Here is a 23501-nt window from a genome sequence, read left to right on the forward strand (position 1 = left end):
TTAAATTTTCTCTACATTATGATGCTTTAACATCTTACACACCTTTCTGACTAAGGAGGGCCTGCCTTCCTGAGGCGAGCCAATTCTTAGGGCCCAGAGGGGAGCATGACTGCTATGCAAACTAACCACTTCAGCCACACCTCCTTTATCTGGCCTGTAGAACCCAAGAACCAATATTGCTCTGCCTTAATCATCCCTGGGGCCAGGTACCAGGCAAGCAGGGACCACACCTGTAACTTACAACCTACTGAAATTATTTGAACTAGCCAATCCTAACTTGTTAATTGCCCTACTTTCCTTTCCCAAGGAAACTCCAACAAAGGCCTTGGTCTAGGCACTCCTTTGCTCCTCTTGCCCCTTCTGACTCATGACTGACACTGGCACTTTCCCATGTGGCCCTGCTGTTCCTGTTCTAGGACCTGTGAGTATCATACACGTTGTTTTCTTGTGCCTCTCCTGGATCTCTTCTTATGACTGCATCTGACTAATCATCCCGTAAGAAAACACAGACCACCACCTGGTGGCGTAAAAGTGCTAATGGTCTTCCAAAGTGCTGGGATCCCATGGAGGAATCATATTCCACGTGTACATACCCAATCCATTTAAGACACCACTGAAAAGGCCGGGCGCAGTAGCGCAGGCCTATAATCCCAGCACTTTGGGAGACCGAGGCAGGTGGATCATGAGGTCAGAAGATCGAGACCATTCTGGCTAACACGGTGAAACCCCGTCTCTACTAAAAATACAAAAAATTAGCTGGGCGTGGTGGTTGGCACCTGTAGTCCCAGCTACTCAGGAGGCTGAGGCATGAGAATGGTGTGAATCCAGGAGGCGGAGCTTGCAGTGAGCCGAGATCGTGCCACTGTACTCCAGTCTGGGTGACTGAGCGAGACTCCCTCTCAAAAAAAAAACACTGAAAGAATAGAAAGACTCCTAAAGTCAACAATTATGGTTTGTCTCAAGAATTAAGCTGAAACTCCTTGCTTCCTAGTTCACCAAAACAGAGGCTATAAAGTTCAGTTATGGGCCAAGGGACCTGAAATGAAATAATAAATGTACTCTCTGAAATACATATTAAAGACCTACACCCAAAATAACAGATCCCTCTTCTGCAGCAGCTTCTTTAAACTGAGATGGCGGGTATCATTAGGATTTAGCATCTCCACCTGAACAGTCATAGGGAACTGTACTAGTGGCTCCCTGAAGATGAAGAAAGTCCTGATATTAATGACGGAAACATGGTCTGGAAAATGGTGACTTTTGAGTTGGTGCCCTCAGGGCTCACCTTTTAACTAGGTCTACTTTTTTTTTGCTTTTGTTTTGAGACAGGGTCTCACTCTGTCACCTAGGCTGGAGCACAGTGGCACAATCTCAGCCAACTGGAACTTCAGCCTGCCGGGCTCAAGCCATCCTCCCACTCCAGCCTCCCAAGTAGCTGAGACTACAAGCGTGCACCACCATGCCCAGCTAATATTTTGTAGAGATGAGATTTTACCATGTTGCCCAGGCTGGTCTCGAACTCCTGAGCTCAAGTGATCCACCCATCTCAGCTTCCCAAAGTGCTGGGATTACAGGCATGAGACATTGCACCCAGTCAGAATTTTGAAATGACTCTTCCATCATTATGAAACATGTTTGAACTGTTTTGTAATCAAAAACTGCTTTGGCTTCAGTGTACTAAATATTGTTAGGTGTTTGGTTTTTTGCTAGGACTTACCTCGAACAAAGACATAAGCACTATATTGTTCATAATATTCTCCCATCCGTACACGGATTGTATAGAGGCCTTCATCTTCTTTGTTGAGATGGGAAAATGTCAGTGTTGCCCGCTCTCCACTCCAAAGTGTTTGCACCCATTTCGATGGAGAAAGAGGTACTCCTAGAAACATTTTAAAAGTAAGCAAATTAACTTATTTTTATTACTTCCTTCTTGTATCCCCTCCATTCCTCTCCTTAGCCTTTTCTATATTGAAAGTGATTTAACTACTAGAGGAAGTCTCTAGGACTTTGAGCCATTCTGATACGTTTACATTGGTAAAAATACCGGACCAAAAGTAAGGGGATCAGGGGCAGACACATAATCTGCAGGGGCCTGGTGTAAAATTACATTACAAGCGCCTTGTTCTAAAAGCAGAGAAAAAGTGCAATTAAAGGTGCTAAAATATGTCTTATTCCTTTAAAAAATATTTTATTACTTACAAGAATATAATAGGGGTAATACAAGTTGCAAAAAATCATACTTTTGTGCCATAATTGTATATGCAATCAATAATAATACGTTACTAGTAGGGAGACCTTGATTGATAATAAGATATTGCTGGTCTGCTTTTCTGCAAATTCATTTATTAGTCATCAAAATTAATACTTTTAGCAACTTTATTTTAAATCAAATAATCAAAAGCAGTATCAGTCACTCTTTATAAATGCAAGCTCACGAATGAGTTTCCATAATTTTTTTAGAAAGACCTTTCTGCTGATGTAACTGTTACTGGGGCTGTTAAGGAAGTTATATAGGCTATGACAACATTGGGTTAACTTTCTGAGAAACTATTTCAAAATATAAATTTTAGTAATCTAGAACTGATGACTCCAGATTCTAGAATCTAGAATAAAGGGACAATCTGGAATCTAGAATAAAGGGGTAATTATTCTAAGAAGATTTAACTCTTCATACAAATCAGTTTCATGTAAATCTCAATTTAATTTTAAGTGTGAATTTATACAGTTTCCTTTTAATGCTTTGTCCAATATGGCTTTAACTTGTGGAGGTGATACTACAAGCCAAACATGATTTCATGATTTGTATAAAATTCAGGATGTCTGTTTATGTATTCCATTACTGTATCTTCAATTATAAGTGGTAATTTTTAAACTGTCTTCCTTGTTAATAGGCTCATCCAAAGTTTCATATGAAAATGTTCTTTTCCATCAAATGCTACCATCTTTAAATTTAACTTCTAATTCTAAGCCTCAAAACCAGAGATTCGAACCTCCTTGAAGAATTCTAATAACTGCCTTATGTGCCTTATTGCAGTGTCTACATGTACACTTTTATTTTATAATATTTGACTGACAAAGTTTACTGTCCTATCGCCAGCAGTTCCTGTCCCCATGCTCAGGCCAGGAGTTAATATTCGTGCAGATCCCACAGACCTGAGTTCTGGGGAAGGCCGGGCAAGCTGGCCCCACACTGTGTGTCCCTATGCTGCCTCCACGCCGAGCCCCTTCTCTCGTCTGCAGCCATGGGACCCATCACCACTGCTGCTGCTGCTGCTGGGGCCACCACCATTGCTAATTCCAGTCTGGCCCTAGGTCCTGGTCTCTGCCATCACCTTGGAATGCCATGGTGCCACAGACTGCCCCAAGCGCTCATGTGCACACCTGAAGACCACGCCTGCTGCCTGGTGCTCACACTGTCCACTACCCACTGCTCACTGTGCCCGGGATCCCGCGCCTACATGGGTCTGAACTGCCATTGCCATATTTCCTCCTATCGTGTGCATGTGCCATAGTCCCATTGGACTCCATGTATAAAACACAAGGTCAAAGATAAAGTGATCACGAACTTCAAGAGGGTGACAGCAGAGCATTAAACGCAGGCCCAAAAAGTCAGCTCCGGAGAGGACCTATATTTCAGTCTGATCTCTTTCTATTTCAAGTCTTTTTTTTTTTTTTTTTTTTTTTTTTTAACTTTTATTTGAGGTGGCGTCTCGCTCTGTCACCCAGGCTAGAGTGCAGTGGTGTGAGCTCAGCTCATTGCAACCTCCGCCTCCTGGGTTCAAGTGATTATCATGCCTCAGCCTCCTGAGTAGCTGGGATTACAGGCATGCGCCACCACGCCTGGCTAATTTTTTTTTCTTTTTTTCTTTTTTTTTTTTTTTTTTTTTTTTTTTTTTTTACTAGAGATGGGGTTTTACCAGGTTGGCCAGGCTGGTCTCAAACTCCAGACCTCAAGTGATCTGCCCACCTCGGCCTCCCAAAGTGCTAGGAACACAGGCCTGAGCCACCATGCCCAGCTCAGTCTGATCTCTTTCACTAACTAATTATGTAACTTTCAGCAAATTACTTAACCTCTCTGTACCTTTGTTTTTTTACCTGAACAAAATGGACTTTGAATAATAAATAGTAATACAAATAATAATAATAAAGTACCTTATAGGATAATACCGCAAAGCATTATCATTATTTTTTCTTTCATTTTTCTGTATTTTTCCAAAATTTATTTTCTAAAACAATTAAACAGAAAAATTATATGATAATCTTACTAGTATCCTACTGTATGTGTCTGGAATTTTACAGTTTTTTAAGAGCTTTAAAATATAATCCTCTCTATAAATAAACATAGTGAAAACTTTAAGATAAATTAAAAGGGATGATGAAAGTCCCTAGGCCTTACTCATTGCTCTCTCCACAACACATTTTCTATTAGCTAGGAGCTAGCATAGGCCTCGCAGATAACTATGTATGTAGGGGCAAATTCAGTTTCTTAAATTTCAATGCTTTTTTCAATACCGAGGCATAAAGGGAGGCAGACAGGTCAGAGAAAGTACAAATTTTCGCATGAGGCTTTTTGTCTATATTAGACCTAATACAGACAATATAAAAGGAGGCACATGGTAGTGAAAAGATCTCCAGGCTTAGAGTAAACACCAGCAGGTCTGGAGGTCTCCTGTGGCAAGAATTTGACTGTGTGATTTGGGGTAATCCCTTATTCTCTTCAGACAGTTTCTATATCTTGGTCTATTCTATGAGATATTCTAGTATGGAAACTTAGTGTATTTGGACCTAAGATTTATTGTTATTTTATTTTATGTTTTTTATTTTGTTTTGTTTTGAGATGGAGTCCCGCTCTGTCACCTAGGCTGGAGTGCAATGGCGCAATCTTGGCTCGCTGCAACATCTGCCTTCTGAGTTCAAGCGATTCCCCTGCCTCAGCCACCCAAGTAGCTGGGACTACAGTTGTGCGCCACCACGCCCGGCTAATTTTTGTAGTTTTTGGTAGAGACAGGGTTTCACCATGTTGGCCAGGCTGGTCTCAAACTCCTGACCTCAGGTCATCTGCCCACCTCCGCCTCCCAAAGTGCTTAATTAAATCCTTATTTCTTTCTCACACCAAAGTATCATGGCTCTAGGCCCGTTTGAAGCAAAGTGAGATCAAATTGTGATTTAAAGCCAGAGTCAGAGGAACTGACAATGGAAGGAATTTCTTTCTGTTTTACCAGCCTGTTATAATATAATGTAAAACAAAAGGATCATTTTATCTATTTTTGTGTCCTTAGGGGACATCAGTATAACTTGGATATATTGCATGCAGAATATACTTATCAAAAATTTCAAAATTATAAAAAGCCTTTAATACATTAAAACAAAAGTGCCAGAGTCTGAAATTTTTCTGAATGTACTCTTCTAGTTAATTAATAATAATATCAGGATTTTATTATTTCATAAGGTTATGTTTTTTAAAGTTACATACCATTTTTGTGGTATAAATAAGTCTATGAGGATGGGTATTTTACCAAATGGATTAACTTACAAAATGAATATACCTTTTTTTTTTTTTTTTTTGAGACGGTCGCTCTGTCGCCCAGGTACAATGGCGCCATCTCCACTCATTGCAACCTCTGCCTCCTGGGTTCAAGTGATTCTCCTGCCTCAGCCTCCTGAGTAACTGGGATTACAGGCGGGCACCACCACACCTGGCTAATTTTTGTATAGTAGAGATGGGGTTTCGTCATGTTGGCCAGGCTGGTCTAAAACGTCTGACCTCAGGTGATCCACCCGCCTCAGCCTCCCAAAGTGCTGGGATTACAGGCATGAGCCACCATGCCCAGTATAATATACATTCTTTATAATTCTTTCCACATCTTACTTGCTAAAAGGAAAATATCATCTCCACAAATATGAAAGTGTTGCTACTTTGCTATATATGTAAAAATCTTTTAATCGTGTAAAGGTAGTCCCTTCTAACTTCCAGATTCCATCAGCTCTGATAAACAGATCTGCAATCTGGTCTACAACCTTCTTCGAATAAGAACCTAAGTGAGCATTCATTGTAAAGACTCACCATTTCTGTACCACTGGATCTCTGGCTGGAAATGTTTAATTTCAGGAGTGATGACTACGCGACAGCCTAGACTCATTGTCTCTCCCTCTCTCCCAAAAGACACATCAAATTTGTCATCAAAGTGGATCTCAAATTTGGATGCATAACCATACGGGGTCACAGCAACTGGGTACAAAAATAACAAATATCTGTAATTTTTTTCTTCATCAAAGAGACACAAGCAGTTTAATAAGCACAGGCAGAAAGCAGTCACAGCAAAAAAAAAAAAAAAAATGAACATATGAGCAAATGATTTATCTGGGTCAAAATGAAACTCTATATAAGAAGTATTTAGAACATATGCATATATAATTTGTATGGAAATTCTTGCTTCATTGGTTATAAAAGCTAAACGCTTATTTTTATTATTGTAATGAATAGAATTTAAAGGGTCAGGTTTAATGTCTTAAATGCAAATTAATACCACTTTTAACCTAGACTTAAATCTTTAGCTGCAACATATGCACTTTGTAATTTTAGACGTTGAGTTAATTTAAACTCTACTGCCTGTACTCTTGGGACAAAATAGCCATATCCATTATTCATAAAAATGGAGTTTTTCATCTGACAAGGGATTGATAACCAGAATATACAAGAGGCTCAAAGTACTCAATAGCAAAAAATTCAAGTAATCCAATTTAAAAATGAGCAAAAGATCTGAATGAACATTTCTAAAAAGAAGACACACAAATGGCCAACTGGTATATGGAAAAATGCTCAACATCACTAATCATCAGAGAAATGCAAATCAAAACTGCAATGAGATATCATCTCACCCCAATTGAAATGTATCCAAAAGACAGGCAATAATGCTGACAAAGATGTGGAGAAAAGGAAACCCTCTTGAGCTGTTGGTGGGAATGTAAATTAGTACAACCACTATGGAGAACAGTATGGAGTTTCCTCAAAAAACTAAAAAAATTACCATAAAATCCAGCAATCCCACTGCTGGGTTTATATCTTAAAGAAAGGAAATCAGTATATAGCAGAGACACCTGCACTCCGATGTTTATTGCAGCCCTTTTCACAATAGGCCAGGATGTGAAATTAACCTAAGTGTTCATCCCTGGGAGAATGAATGAAGAAAACGTGGTACTTATACTCAATGGAATGTTATTCAGCAAAAAAAAAAAAAAATTGAAATCTATCATTTGCAACAACATGGATGGATCTAGAGGACATTAAGTTAAGGGAAGTAAGCCAGGCACAGAAGAACCGATATCATGTGTTCTCACTCACATGTGAGAGCTAAAAAGAATTGAACTCATGGAGACAGAGAGTAGAATGATAGTTACCAGAGGCTGGGAAGCTTAGTGCAAGGGGGAATAAGGACGGGTTAGTTAATGGGTACAAAAACACAATTAGATGCAAGGAATAAGATCTAGTGTGTGGTAGCACAATAGTGCAACTACAGTTAATTTATTGCATATTTTCAAACAACAGAAAGAGTGGAATTAGAACGTCCCTAATATAAAGAAATAAGACATGTTTGAGATGATGGATGCTCCAATTACCGTGATTTGATCATTACACATTGTATGTTTGTATCAAAATATCACATGTACCCCATCAATATGTACAACTACTATGTATCCATAAAAATAAAAATAATTTTAGTTAAATAATTTTAATGTAGTTTTAAAATAAGTTGCTTCATTTTCTTTAATGATCTGAGTAATAAATATTACAAGAAATGTCCACAGGAGAAAATGGAAAAGTTTAAAATATTCTAACTTTTAAAAATATTGTTCTCAGAAATATCTTATTTATAGATTGAGTAAATGCAGCCTGCATAATCAACTCTCCTAGGTTTTATTTCCTCTTTTCACCAAAGAAAGAACTTGGGAAAGAAATGACTATTTATTGATGGGTTATTACATGCCAGACACTTTCACATTTGACATATCATCAATTCCTTGCAACAACTCTATGCTGTAGATTTTATTTTCTTCCTCTCTTTCAGGTGGGGATATGGAAGTTCACAAAAGTAACACACACCTAATGCCAGAATTTCATAGGTAGCATATGTGAAATTGAAATTCACACTCATAACTTCTCGATTCCAAAACTTAGGCCTTTTCTCATATATTTTGTCCCTCTTCCTAAGACTTCTTTCATTGCACTTGAAAATGCAAGCTAACATTTACTGAGTTCAACTTTGACCAAGTATTGGTCCAAGCATTTAATACCTATTAACACAAGCCCCATAATAGTGCTATTAGGTAAGTACCACTAATATCTGCATTTTATAGAAGAAGAAACTGATGCATAGGAAGGTAAAATAACTGACCACATTCCCCTGCAGAGCTAGATTTGCACCAGCTGGCCGTTTCTCTGCTCTTGGCCAATACATCGTACCGTCTTGATTTTGTGTGTTCCCAGGTAACCCTAATTAACAGTGATATAACTTCTCTTTGGAAGCACATCTCCCATCTGCCTCACTTTAATGTGTTGATGTTCATTGAGACCAGAGAGAGAAACAACTTGACAGATCTTGCACAGTGCTGGGAGGCTGGGCTGGTTCCAGAGCTGCCTTAGGGGGTAGAGCTGAGGGCTACTGTCAGACATTCCAGACCCAGCTGGAAAGGCAAGTAGGTCTCCTAGAAATGGACCTAACTTCTAGGTTCTCTTCTGTATTTGAGACTGGACTGGACTGTCTGCGATAACTTTGGAGTTCAGTAGAAGGCACCCCAGTTTAACAACCAGAAGACAACACATCATTCTGCTGTCATGTCCTCAATCTTTTATCACATGTACACACTATCCTGGGAAACATGGTTTAGGGCAGGGGTTGCCAAGTCTGTGGGGCAAATCTAGAAATGCCTCTTGTTTAAACCATTAAGAATGGTTTTTGCATGTTTTAGTGGTTGAAAATAATAAAAAGAAGCACAATATTTTGTGACATGAAAAGTCATAGGAAGTTTAAATCTCAATGTTCATAAAGGAGGTTTTTTTGGAACACAGTCACGCTCATTCATTCTCCTACTGTTAGGCTGCTTTTGTGTTACAGAGGCAGAGTTGAGTGGTTGTGACAGAGACCAAATGGCCCACAAAGTCTACAATATTTACAGTCTAGTCCTTTACAGAAAATGTTTGGTGACTCCTTGTTTGAAATAATGGTTTAGAATTAAAAAGACCAAGTGACACATCCCTATTCTACCACTCTGTGTGGTCTTCTCTAAACTGTTTCCTCATCGGCATAGCACAGATGGAAACGCGACTACTTCATAAGCTTTTGGGAAACATTAAATGAATCAATGTGTACAAAAATGTCTTAGTACATTGTCTGGCAGAACTGATCAATAAATGTTAAGTATTAGAAAAAAGAGCAGAGAGCTTTGTCTGTGACATCTACCAACATTCCAAGCAACTAAACCCCTACCTAGCACATAACAGGTGCTCAGTAAATAGTAACCAAATACGTGAATATGAGCCCTCTGTTTTCTGTTAGAAACAACTGCATTCAATTCAGGGGTCATCAGAGAGGAGGCTCTGTAAGACTGAGCAATAAGAGAAGTGAGAGTGAATTGGACTTTTAGTCCCTGCGTTGACAGAGAAGAGGGGAAAAGGAGAAACATGGATCACGATATGGCTGTGGAAATGGACAAGCTACATTCAGAGGATTGTGAAGTGATCAATAGGCCACTCCTGGGGACACTGGGAGACAAGTCATAGGTTCAGAATTTCCAGCTATTCTTCTTTTTTTTTTGCGGGAGGGGACAGAGTCTTGCTCTGTTACCTAGGATGGAGTGCAGTGCCGTGATCTCAGCTCACTGTAACCTCTGCCTCCCCAGTTCAAGAGATTCTCCTGTCTCGGCCTCCTGAGTAGCTGGGATTACAGGTGCGCACCACCATGCCTTTGTATTTTTAGTAGAGACAGGATTTCACGATGTTGTACCAGGCTGGTCTGGAACTCCTGACCTCAGGTGATCTACCCGCCTCGGCCTCGCAAAGTGCTGGGATTACAGGCATGAGACACTGCGCCTGGCCCCAACTATTCTCTCTCAGCATAAATCAAGAGATAGGAGAAGAACATGATTTGGGATGTGCTTCTCCGTTGCTCTACCAGTCATCCCTTGTCACCCATGGGGCTGATACCAATGATCACAACTTGGGATATTAAATGAGAAGCCATTGCATGAAATCAGTGGAGCAGGTCAGCCATAGACCTCAAGCTAGCCAGGCAGGTGAAAAACTGATCTCAGCCATTTTCAAAACTACCACTAATTTCTTCATGTTTGAAAACTAAGTTAGGGCTTGACTACCTTTTTCAGTCTGACCACTCTAAGTATATAATGCTTTCAACAACCATAGATTTTGCTTTTATTGCTTCTCATAAATAGAAGTTCTGATGTAAATGAAATGACTGACATTCACAGATTTGCAGATTACCACTGATCAGAATATTTTTAATAGGTTTTTATGTAATCACATTTAGACTTCATTTTAGATTGTACTTTGTAACTTAATGCATTTATTTATTCATTCATTATTGAATACTCACTCTGTGGCAGGCCCAACCTTGCCTTCAAGTGGCTCATGGACCAGGGAGGGAGACTGACACACAACGAGTAACAGGGTCCAGCCTCACTGACGCTCTGATGAGGTGCCGTAGCCTCACCCAGGACACCTAACCCTGATTGGGTAGGGTGTAGCGGTGGCAGTGGGGGTCAGACCTGCTTTCTCAAGGAAGTGATACCCATCTGGACATTTAAGGGTGAGAAAGAATGCTTTGATATAGTCCAGATTCGTGTGTGTGTGTGTGTGTGTGTGTGTGTGTGTGTTTGGTGAAGTCATTCTGCCCAGGTTTGTATAATGATCTTTCTCAGTTTAACCCAGAAAGACATAAAAGCATTTGCCATTTTTAGCCCATCATATCTAGGTTTTCATAAAACCAGCACAAAGCAATTCGATTCAGAAAGAGAACAGTAACCAAAAAATCTTTTTAAAAAAGTAAATAAAATAACCACAGATACCTACTATATCCAACCTAGCATATACTATGTTATATATAGTATGCATTTATTTCAGCATTATGGACTAGCTTATTATGCCATATTTTACATAGAGGTGACACTTAGTAAATGACACTTAGTAAATTTTTAAACTTACAGCTGAGGGGCATGGTAGAAACCCCAGCATGAAAGCGAGTCTCATCAAACTCTCCCTTATACCCTAGAGAAGAAAACAGAAATGGATGTGAACTGCTTTGTGATAGATTTATTTTAAAACAATGGGAAGAAATTTAAAACACACACACACACACACACTTTGAAGAAAACAAATCTAGCAAACCTACTCTTTACCACAACTGAAGCATATGCCGAAAGCTCTCCTTTAACATTCATCGCCGAGGCCCGGTACTGAGCTGTATCTTCAAAATCACATCTGAAAGAACAGATGGAAATGAACATCCATCATAGTGACAATCCTTGTAATTACTAGCTGTTCTATCAGGGAAGTCTTTGCTATCACAGCCCCCTGCAAATCAGTGGCTAACACACGGCTCTTTGGTTCTCCTGGTACAGCTACTGTCTCTGATCCAGCTACCTGTGGGATATTAGTCCACGTGATCTACTGTGGTTTCCTGCCAGCAGCATAGACTGGGGAGAACACCTGTAGTTCACTGTGACCCTAGCCTGGGTTCATTTAAAATGTCAAACAAAAAAAAAGGCAACCAAGTGCTAGGCACATAAATTACAGAGTGAACAGCATTGTGATCTACTTACTTGTCTAAAGTTGCATTGGGAGGAGAAAATGTGCAGGCATGTAACCTTTGTAGCAAGTAACTACCTGGAGGCACACTGGAGGGTGTGACTTTCCTGCTGTCCTGCCCTTGTGGTGGGTTTCAGTCTGGGGGCAACCAGGCAATGGGGAAGAGAAAGCAGCAGTCCCTCCGTGTAGATTCCCGCAACCTCCCTGAGCCAGGTTGGTCTATGTGTTCTGGCTTGAAAGCTCATCTAAGTTATTTACACTTCATTTCCACTAAGGTGCAGGCCATACTTGGAGTTTCAGCTCACAGCATAACACAAGAAGCACTTTTTTTTTTTTTTTTTTTTTTTTTGAGACGGAGACTCGCTCTGTCGCCCCGGCTGGAGTGCAGTGGCCGGATCTCCACTCACTGCAAGCTCCGCCTCCCGGGTTTACGCTGCCTCAGCCTCCGGAGTAGCTGGGACTACAGGCGCCCGCCTAATTTTTTGTATTTTTTTAGTAGAGAGGGGGTTTCACCGTGTTAGCCAGGATGGTCTCGATCTCCTGACCTCGTGATCGGCCCGTCTCGGCCTCCCAAAGTGCTGGGATTACAGGCTTGAGCCACCGTGCCCGGCCAAGAAGCACTATTTGGATGTTCTTCTAAGTTATAATACAGAAATTGGAATTCTTATAAAAATGGACCATTAGGGAGAAGAATGGTCTCATGGAGAGATGAAGAGGCTAAGGTTTCAAAGCAGGTTGTTTTATGTCTTATCATTGCCAGTTTCTCGTGTTCTTCATTGTTTCTCAGGATTTAGTTTCATTTGTGTAAACTTTTTTTGTTGCTGAAATTTTACAGACATCAATAGAACCCCAGGAAGGCAAATACAGTTGCCCTTCTCATAACTACTTAATTTTGAAAGTAACCACATAGCTCACTGCTGCTTCAGTCGAACCACCCACTGGCAGAACTGACCTGACCTTGGGTCAGGGTCAGTGCTTGGCAAACATCACAGGGTCCTAGCATCACTTGGCCAACTCCTCTGATCTGAGGAGAAGGCTATACGTCTCTTGAGAATGAATAATATAAATTTCACCTTGACATTTATGCACACCATGGTTTTATCTAAACTGAAAATGGTGGGATCTTGTTTAGCTTTTTCATTGACCTAACTAGGTTTGAATTTCAAAATCATCTTGGGAGGCATAATAAACATTTGGGAACTTAGGAATTTTGATGTAGGCTTCATTTTCAAATTTTGCTTTCGATTTTACTTTAAGCTCAAACATCTCAATGTCTAGCCTGCTTCACATACACAGATTGACAGAGTACATACTTTCCCATGGTTCCTGGCAAGCTGAAGGAAAGAACATTATCTCCAAGTTTAGACCACATTCAATGCCACCTACCTGGATCTCCATGGCCTTTAGTTATTAAAAACAAGAGAATGTGATGATGATATTGATTTGGGACTCTGAAATGATTACTGAATATAAAAGCCTCTTTATGCAACATATTTTTCTTACTTACATCTAAATTCCCAAGTATAGAAAAAGATAAATAAAAATATGCAAATTGGTTTTTTTCTGATCATCTTTGACTAAATACAAATATAAAATCACTTTGGGAGGTAGTGTGAGCATGGTAAGAATCAGTCATACATATCACTTTCAGGTGTGCACCCAGAGAAGCACCGTATATGAATGTCCCTCATTGTGATCACACAGCATTGGGATGAAATGGGGAGAATGGGCTGTTAACTGCAGGGGTGAGACGCCTCCCTGAGCAATGTTGAGCAACACATGGACACTGATGTTCTCTTACGCATTAATCTCCAGAGTGTGCATTCCATATCGACTCTCAATAATGTACTTTCCAGGGTTTGCATGGACATTTATTGGCACCTGGTTTTTATACCTGTAACAGAACGGAAACAAAATGAAGTAAGCTGAAGTGTAAACAACTTCACGATTAAACACACACATACAATTCTTGTTCTTGCAGGAACACCTATAAACAGAGCACTGAGGGTAGCAGCAGCATTGATTAAATAAATGTAAGTAATATTAGCTTACGTGAAGTGTACCAGCAATACAATCACACTTCTTGATGAAGTGCTTTCCCCTCCTCTATAAACTTACATGAAAAATGTTGACTATTCACAACAATATGGCTGAATGTCATGTAACATAATGTTACCGAAAAAAGCCAGTTTCAAAAGAGTGCACAGCAGAATGATTGCTTTTATATAGAATACAAAAACAAAAAGACTAATTAATGCTACTAGAAATCAGTAGTGTGTTGGGACGCATGAAGGAGGCTTCTTGGATGTCAATAATGTTTATTGATTTGGGTGTCAGTTACATGAGTGTGTGCAATCTACAAAAATTCACTAAAGCAATTCATTTATAAAAGTGTGCAGTCTTTGGGAAGCCGAGGCAGGCAAATCACTCGAGGTCAGGAGTTCGAGACCAGCCTGGCCAACATGGCGAAACACCCTCTCTACTAATAATACAAAAAATTAGCCAGGCGTGGTGGCACACACCTGTAATCCCAGCTACTCGGGAGGCTCAGGCATGAGAATTGTTTGAACCCAGGAGGCAGAGGTTGCAATGAGCCGAGATTGTGCCACTGTACTCCAGCCTGGGCGACAGAGTGAGACTCTACCGCAAAAAAAAAAAAAGTAGGCTGTCTGAAAGGGAAACAAGTGAAACCCAGTTCCTCCTTTGGGCAGAAAATGGTTTTTTGTGTGCATGTTATATTACAATTAAAAAGGTTTTAGGCCAGGCATGGTGGCTTATGCATGTAATTCCTGTAACTCCAGCAGTTTGGGAGGCTGAAGTGGGAGAATCACTTGAGGCCAAGAGTTAGTGACCAGCCTGGGCAACAAGCAAGACCCTGAATCTACAAAAACTACAAAAAATTAGCTGAGTGTAAACCTGTAGTCCCAACTACTCTGGAGGCTACAGTGGTAGAATAGCTTGAGCCTGAGAGGTTGAGGCTGCAGTGAGCTGTGATCGCACCACTGCGCTCCAGTCTGGGCAACATGGTGAGACCCTGTCTTAAAATAAATAAATAAAACAAATAAGCTTTTTAAAAATAAATAAATAAAACAAACAAATAAATACATAAATAAGCTTTTTAAAAAGTTGACCACTGTTGATGTAACAGAGAGGAAGGCGTTGTGTTGGGGGTTTTATTGTTGGCTGTCTGTGAAGGATGAGAGCAAAACATTCTTCCTGCTAACATTCTTGCATGTTGTTAGAAGCAATATCATTGTTTGTTTTTTTCTTTTCTTTTCTTTTCTTTTTTTTTCTGAGACAGAGTTTCACTCTTGTTGCCCAGGCTGGAGTGCAATGGCATCATCTTGGCTCACTCCAACCTCCGCCTCCCAGGTTCAAGCGATTCTCCTGCCTCAGCCTCCCCAGTAGCTGGGATTACAGGCACCGGACACCACGCCCGGCTAGTTTTTTGTATTTTTAGTACAGACGGGGTTTCATCATGTTGGTCAGGCTGGTCTCAAACTCCTGACCTCAGGTGATTCACCTGCCTCGACCTCCCAAAGTGCTGGGATTACAGGTGTGAGCCACTGCACCCAGCCTGCAATATCATTGTGTTGAACAATCGTTATATTTAAGTGTTTTATTCAATGTCATAAACAAACACAGCTCTTGCCTTGGAAGAATTTATAATACAAATCATGAAAGGAAACTTCTGACAAGAGCTGAAAGCCTCCCCTTTTCTGACTGTTCCATATCTGGTTAAGCCTCGCAGCCCTCAGAGAGTGGATTACGCAGAGGGGCCTCTCCCTGGGACCCTGTCTTCCGGGTCTGTACGTGGTGCCTGGATTCTTCACCACTTCCTCATGTTCTCAGCAGCCAGTGGCTATGGTGCTGGACCAGGCTTTTCTACTTAAACCATTTTCTGCCCAAAAGAGGAATTGGGTTTCACTTGTTTCCCTTTCAGACAGCCCACTTTGCATGTACAAATGACGTCAATAACCCTGATAAACACAGCTGACATGGAGATTGACTATGAGCCACGCAATGCTCTAAGTGCTTTATGCATACATTGGTAAGTTCAGTTCTCACAACCACGGTATGAGATAGTGTTTTTAACCTCATTTCCCAGATGAAGAAACCAAGGCATGAGGGTTTCAGGAACTTGCCCAGTCACACAGCCAGGAACAGCAGAGGGGGGATCTGAACAGGCAGCCTGGCTGCTGACCCATATGATGCTTCCATTTTCCAATTGTTCTCTCTGCATTTCATTTCTTTAGACTTGTGGACATGATCATAAAGGGGTTTGGGAGTAGGGAACATGATAGAAAGGGAGAGAAAGGAAGAATACTGGCTTCAGTCAGCTCCTTCCTTTCCCCAACTCTCTCTCTCACACACACATACACCCCTACATACTTAAAGCACATTATTCATTTTCTACACTTAAAAAAAAAACAACAAAAAACACTCTCCTCCATATAGCAAAACCAACTCATCCTTCAAGATTCAGATCAAACACAACTTTTTCAATAAACTCTTCTCTAAAATATGATACAATATGAATTGTTCCTGCCTCTCTGCATCAGGGTTCATTGCTTCAAATTACTAAATATAACATTGATCAAAATTATGGTTGGATATGTGTCTCTTCTATTAAGTTGCCAAACCTTTGAGGTTGGGGATTGTGTCTGATCCACATTTACTTTTTGTTGTTGTTGTTTTTGAGACAGGGTCTCACTCTGTCTCCCACGCTGGAGTGCAATGGTGTGATTATAGCTCCCTGCAACCTCCACCTCCCAGGCTCACGCAATCTTCCCACCTCAGACTCCTAAGTAGCTGGAACTGCAGGTATGCACTACCACGTTCAGCTAATTTTTTCTATTTTTTGTAGAGACGGGCTCTCGCTATGTTGCCTACGCTGGTCTTAAACTCCTGGACTCAAGCAATCCTCCCACCTCGGCCTCCCAAAATGGTAGGATTACAGGCATGAGCCACTGCACCTGGTCTGATCCACATTTACTTCTATTCCTACTCCTGAGGAAGAATGAGTCATGGGCAAACACCAGGCCCTGAGAATTGGTTAAATTGGGTAGAACAGAATTATCATGTAATGCAATAGATTAATTGTAGCTTCATAATTTTTTTGGCTGAGAGAACAGAGTTCTGATAAACATACATGTCAAGATATGGATGATTTTATTTTAAATGAATAGAGATGAGGTCTTACTATGTTGCCCAGGCTGGTCTCAAACTCCTGGGCTCAAGCGATCCCCCTGCCTCAGCCTCCCAAAGTTGGATGATTTTAAATAAATGCACACGAAGAAAGTAAGTTGATGCTCTGAGTCTGAGTTCCCTCAGATGTGGAATGGAGAGGGTGGGACTGGCTCAACAATCGCAGCTGCGTGGCAGGTGCAGCAACATAACCTTCTCCAAACACAGAAGACCCTACAAGTTGATGCAGTGCTGTTTCCTGCCAGCAGCTTCAGACAGCTGTCTCAAAACGGCTCGAGCAGACAGGACTATCTGATCAGAGATGGCCTGGAAAAAGAAATCTACTGGCCACTCCTAGTCTCCAGCATTCCCCGTTTTGATGAAGGACAGGGTAGAACATATTAATTGGCATGCTCTTCTTATATAATTGGTTTAGGTAATTTCACGCTGGACTCAGAAGCTCACTCTGGCTCTGCTCTTTCTTGTGCTGGAGGGTTTTCAGTGGTTCCTCTTTGCCTAAGAAAAGCGCTGTGATACCAAAAGCTGTGACATGTGCTGTTTGACCAAATGACTCAGTGACACTCAATTTGGCTTTTGATCAAAAGTATTGCTCGTATCTCTATAAAATTTTCATTACAAAGTATTCTGCAGGTCAGGAGTGGTGGTTCATGTCTGTAATCTCAGAACTTTGGGAGGCTGAAGCGGGAGGATCGTTTGAGGACAGGAGTTCGAGACCAGCTGGGTAACATGGCGTGACTCCATGACTGTAAAAAATAAATTTTTAAAAATAAAATAGAAGGCTATTTTGCAGCTCCCATAGTTGCTTCACCATCCTTTCCTTCCATTACTACTCAATTTAGCACCTTAATACCTTTTCCCCAGCTGATGACTTTTCTATTATCGCCACATGGTAAGAGAAATGGGTTCAAAATACACACACACACCACACATCACTTTGACTGCAGAGTTTGTAGTCTTTTCTCTGGAGCTCCAGATACCAATGTGAGAAATTCTTCATTTAAAGCAGTGGGCAAGGATCAACTCAGAAAGATATTTGATACTATTCTCCACACAATTTCACCCAGTGAGGCATTTAGGTTTGGAGTCACTTGAGACTGGCTGTCTTTAGCTTTGAGTCAGGGAAGAAAAGAAGGATTTGGGGCCTGTTCTGTATACACTTCACAGCTTGTTATTTCTGGAACATGAAATTCCAAGCTGAGTAGTCATCGGCTAATTTTGGAGGTTAATCCACACCCTGGGATTACGTGTCAGAAGCTTTCTTAAATCCCTGTGAATATACAGATGTATACCATCTCCCTTATCATTTTTATGTAATGTCTATAAATTGTTAATGAGCTTTCAGTATACTATAAGTTTTTCCAGTGACATTTCCTTTATGTGTGTAAAACACACAATTCCCCCCAACAAATGTCAGTTTGGATGTTGGGCCGAGTTTGATAGTATGGGGTCACAGTAAAAGCTCCTTGGCAGTGTAAAGCATGATCAAGCAAAAGCCTTCACGAAAATTATTTTCTATCCACAAATAATGCACACCAAGATGATCTCTTTTTTGAGATGGAGTCTTACTCTGTCACCCAGGCTGGAGAGCAGTGGCGCGATCTCTGCTCACTGCAACCTCTGCCTTCTGTGTTCAAGCGTTTCTCCTGCCTCAGCCTCTCGAGTAGCTGGGAGGAGCTACTCGAGTAGCTGGAGGAGCGCACCACCACGCCCAGCTACTTTTGTATTTTTAGTAGACATGGGGTTTCACCATGTTGGCCAGGCTGGTCTCAAACTCCTGACCTCAGGTGATCTGCCTGCTTTGGCCCCCAAAGTGCTGGGATTATAGGCGTGAACCACCACGCCTGGCCAAAGATGATCTTTAACCAACTGAATCTCACCACAAATGAGATTGCTGCTTAGACTCCAACCTGTTTTGAATAAATCGCTCTACACCCACTTTAAAAACTAATTATCTGAAAGAGAGAGAGAGAGAGATCCCATTGGGATAGATTTTGGAATTAAGTAAATAAGAAAAATTCAAAATAAAACTCGAAATCCTTATGTTGGAAAACTGTTGTAAACTGTAAATAATTTGTGTTAACCATTTTAAATATAGGTTGTTTTTCCTATGATAATATGGTAGTAACTGCTAAATTTGAATATGTGATGAATAATTCTAATATTGAAAATAAACTCAATGCATGATTCTATTATGAAATTTACAAACCCTCATAATTTGTGAGACTAGAAGAAGAGTTTTCCAAATCTCTGCCTTCATAACTATTTTATTCCTAGGTTTTGAATTATTATAATGGGCTTAATGACAAATTTCTTTAAGTATCTATTTGACAATGACTTTTGGGTGAAACCGAATAATTTTTTTTTTTTTTTTTGAGACAGGGTCTTGCTCTGTCCCTCAGGCTGGAGTGCAGTGGCGCGATCTCACTCACTACAACTTCAACTTCCCAGATTCAAGCGATTCTCCTGCCTCAGCCTCCTGAGTAGCTGGGACTACAGGTGCCTGCCACCACACCCACATCTACTAAACCACACACCACATCTACTAAATGTAGATGCCACCACACACCACATCTACTAGAAATTTTTGTATTTTTAGTAGAGATGGAGTTTCACCATGTTGGCCAGGCTGGTCTCGAACTCTGGACCTCAGGTGATCTGCCTGACTCGGCCTCCCAAAGTGCTGGGATTATAGGCGTGAGCCCCCGCGCCTGGCTGAAACTGAAGAATTTTAAACACGTATTGTAAATGTTTTGCTTGAAGATCGAGTCCAGTGTCCAACATATACACATGAAAGGATGAGTGCCGAGTGAGGGAATGACAAGTACACACTAATACCAACACATTGCTCCAGAGAGTTTTCCTGATCTCACTGCAGGCTACAGTCAAGATTTCCACTGACAAATTCAATCCAGGCTTCAGGCCAGAAACCAGCTGAATCCCGCTCTCTAAAAAGTATATAATTAACACTATTCTCTCCTTTTAAAGAAAACTTTTTCCTTCTCCACTATTTCACAGAATGTTTAAAATTTGACCAGGTGATACGTTTATATGGTTCAAGAACCAGAAAGAATAAAGGGTGCACAGTGAACCCTTCCTGGTGAACCCTTCCTAGCACTTTTGTCCCTTTGACAAGGTTCTCCCTCAGGGTCAATAGCTTTTCTTAGGTTCTTACATATACATATCCTTCCAGAATTTCATTATGCAAATAAAACAAACACAAACATAAATGCTTTTTTTCTGCCCCTTTTAAACAGAAAGACTCTTATTATACAAGTTATTACATAAATGTACCCTATTAAATTTTAAAACTTTAGTTTTTCTCACTACATATGTATTTTCCCTTCTATGTTGACAGAGTCCTCCTGCAGGATGGCCAGCTTCACAGTATGGGCGCAGCAGCATCCTCCGTAACTTACTTCCTTCCTTCCTTCCTTCCTTCCTTCCTTCCTTCCTTCCTTCCTTCCTTCCTCCCTCCCTCCCTCCCTCCCTCTCCCTGTCTCTCTCTCTCCCCCCTTTTTTTCTTTCTTTCTCTCTCTCTCTTTCCTTTCTTCCTTCCTTCCTTCCTTTCTTTCTCTTTCTCTCTCTCTTTCCCTTTCTTTCTCTCTCTCTCGCCCTTTCTCTCTCCCTTTCTCCCTTTCTCTCTCTCTCTCTCTCTCTCACAGAGTTTCACTCTTGTTGCCCAGGGCTACAGTGCAGTGGCGCGATCTTGGCTCACCGCAACCTCCACCTCCCGGGTTCAAGTGATTCTCCTGCCTCAGCCTCCCGAGTAGCTAGGATTACAGGCGTGTGCCACCGTGCCCAGCTAATTTTGTATTTTTAGTAAAGACGGGGTTTCTCCATGTTGGTCAGGTTGGTCTCAGAGTCCCGACCTCAGGTGATCTGCCGGACTCAGCCTCCCAAAGTGCTGGGATTACAGGCGTGGGCCACCGCGGCCGGCCTGTAACTAACTTTTCTACTCAGGCCAGTGCTTAGACAGGCTCCCTGCTGTTGTCAGAGCGAGTTGGGAATAGGACGGTACTGCATCCTGTCTCTGCACCTGACCTGAATGAGGGATGTGTGTGCCCTGTCATTCAGTGCTCTCTGGGTAACCTTTAGGTTCCACATAAATAGATTTGGTTAGTAACGTGGGATTGGTTGGAGAGCGGCTGCTGAGTGTTTGTATCATAGGCCTCAGGAACTCCCATGACATAAAGATGTCCAGTGGAAACTTGGAGCCAAACTCTCTTTGGAAAGGCTTTTGCCTGAACCAGGCCCCGCACACGTGCCTTTGAAAGACATGGCTAAGGACTTAACTGCTATGAGCGGAGGCAGTGTGATTATATGAAGCATCATCACAAGTTTACTCCTTTAATAAACCTGCTGATATTCAGGAAGGGCATTCTCAATATTCTCTTTGTACTTCTCCTCAGTGTCAGGCCCAGGAAGCTGCAATTGGATACCAAAAAGGTATAAATGCCAGCAATGTCATCACCAACAATCTTGGCTCCTGCTTGGGTTGCGGATTCCCAGGTCTTCAAGGGGAAGGCTGCTTACTGAAGATTGCATGCTCTGTACCAGTGGTGCAAAGTCAATTAGCACTCCAGTGAACGACTTTTTTCTCATTCTCTTTTCTTTTTTTCTTTTCTTTTTTCTTTTTCTTTTTTTTTTTTTTTTTGAGACAGGGTCTCACTCTGTTGCTCAGCCTGGAGTGCAGTAGTGTCATCTTGGCTCACTGCAACCTCTGCTTCTCGGGTTCAAGTGATTCTTCTGCCTCAGCCTCTCGAGTAGCTGGGATTACAGGCATGCATCACCACACCTGGCTAATTTTTGTATTTTTAGTAGAGACGAGGTTTCTACATGTTGGCCAAGCTGGTCTCAAATCCTGGCCTCAAGTGATCTGTCCACCTTGGCCTCCCAAAGTGCTGGGATTACAGGTGTGAGCCAGCTCGCCCAGTCCAGTTAATGACTTTTTAAAAACGTGCCCAGGAATATATACTAATCCCATCCAGAAGTCAACTCCCAGAGGTGGATTTACCTTGAAGCAAATGAAGCTTAAGTTTCAGGGTCTCTCACTATCCAAATCCCTGCAAGACCTTATGTCCTGGCTTATACTGCTAATTTATTTATTTAGTTTGTAAAGAGTGCCCTCCGAGTTGTATCAGCTTCATGCCCACAAAACCTGAACTTGACCCTGTTTACTGCCATTTCCAATTGTCAGTTATCTGCTAACTGATTGTCCGAGTTTCAGCTTTACCCAGGGCAAATCTTGCTCTCAGAAGTATAGTTAACGATTTTCTTAGTTGTCTCCCAGTTCTTTTTTTTTTTTTTTAGCTCTGTTGCCCAGGATGGAATGCAGTGGTGAGATCAGAGCTCACTGCAGCCTTGTTGTTCGTTTTAATATTTGTTTTTCACTTAGCTTGCAAGGCAAGGAGACTATCTGTGATATGCTCTGGTCTGTCCCTCGTGGGAGAATGTACGATAAGGAATGGAGTCACTAGGACTGATGCTTTGCACGAGGCTCAAGGGAGTTGTTCGCTGCAAGAGCACTAACGGGGGTGCAGGGACCAGAGGAGGCCCATCCAGTACTTCTGGAGAGGAAGCTTGTCTCTGTGTCTTCCCTTTTATTTGAAATGAACCCCTAGGACATAAACTTCACATGTAAAGGATGTAAATATTTCAAAGCCACCTGTGAAGGGTTTGGGGCTCAACTCAACCGCTTCTCAGCTCTGTTAGTGAGGATAACTGGAAATGGACAGTATTTCTATTTTTGAATTTAACTGGAATTTGAAGGGTTGACAGTTTGGTCATCTCCTATTTTTCTAGAGACTTTCCATTCTTTTTGTTTTTGTTTTTAAGTATTTTTTTTCCAGATCAACAGAGCACAGTGTGAGGAGTCTAATCTCTGAAGTTCAGCTCTGCTTTTGTGAAATCACACTGCTTTTGCTTAATAACACCATCAGTGTATGTGGCTGGGTTTTTATTCAAGCTGCAGTGTAATTAACAGAAAAAATAAATGCTTAGGAATTGAATATTTATCTCCCAGAAGCTACTTTGTGTCCTTTTGATAATCATCTTTAATTCTAATTTTTTTAAGTGGGAAAACACAGATAGGATACGGTGTAATAAACACATTTATTCAACAAAGGCCTCTAATTCTTCATTTATTATTGATACATTTTAATTCATGAAAGAAGAAATATTTTTACTAATATTTCTTGCAGCTGAAAATTTGTTATTGTTTGTGCATTTCTATAGGAAAGTTTGGAATTTCTTTTTTTTTTTTTTTTTGAGGTGTGAAGTAATTGGTTTTTTAAGAAGAAATGTCCCTTTGACAGGCCGAATTGTGCAACTCCATAGTCACAGAGAAGGGCAGGCAAAGGCAGAGTGATTGCTAACTTACTTTTCTATTTTAAAGCTTGTAAATTGATTTTTTTAAACTTCATTTTTATAGAAATATGTTTCCACAGTTCTCATCTTTGTTTACTATAAATTATTT

At 41.0% G+C, this 23501-nt stretch overlaps 2 protein-coding genes across 17 annotated transcripts in view; one reads left to right on the forward strand and one right to left on the reverse strand.

The window, feature by feature from the left end:
• The window catches only part of LOC126941171 (myosin regulatory light chain 12B), a 392918-nt gene that overhangs the window by 273550 nt on the left and 95867 nt on the right, over positions 1–23501 (forward strand). The window lies entirely within an intron of this gene.
• Positions 1–23501, reverse strand: part of MYOM1 (myomesin 1) — a 177807-nt gene that overhangs the window by 88409 nt on the left and 65897 nt on the right. For all 4 annotated transcript variants that reach the window (XM_050767428.1, XM_050767432.1, XM_050767429.1 and 1 more), the window contains 5 exons: positions 13620–13712; positions 11403–11491; positions 11216–11278; positions 6065–6229; positions 1718–1879 (listed from right to left, as the gene is read on the reverse strand). In XM_050767428.1, coding sequence (XP_050623385.1) covers positions 1718–1879; positions 6065–6229; positions 11216–11278; positions 11403–11491; positions 13620–13712 — 572 coding nt within the window. The remainder of the gene's footprint in view (positions 1–1717; positions 1880–6064; positions 6230–11215; positions 11279–11402; positions 11492–13619; positions 13713–23501) is intronic.

Source organism: Macaca thibetana, chromosome 18, assembly GCF_024542745.1.
Source record: "Macaca thibetana thibetana isolate TM-01 chromosome 18, ASM2454274v1, whole genome shotgun sequence".
Taxonomy (NCBI): Eukaryota; Metazoa; Chordata; class Mammalia; order Primates; family Cercopithecidae; genus Macaca; species Macaca thibetana.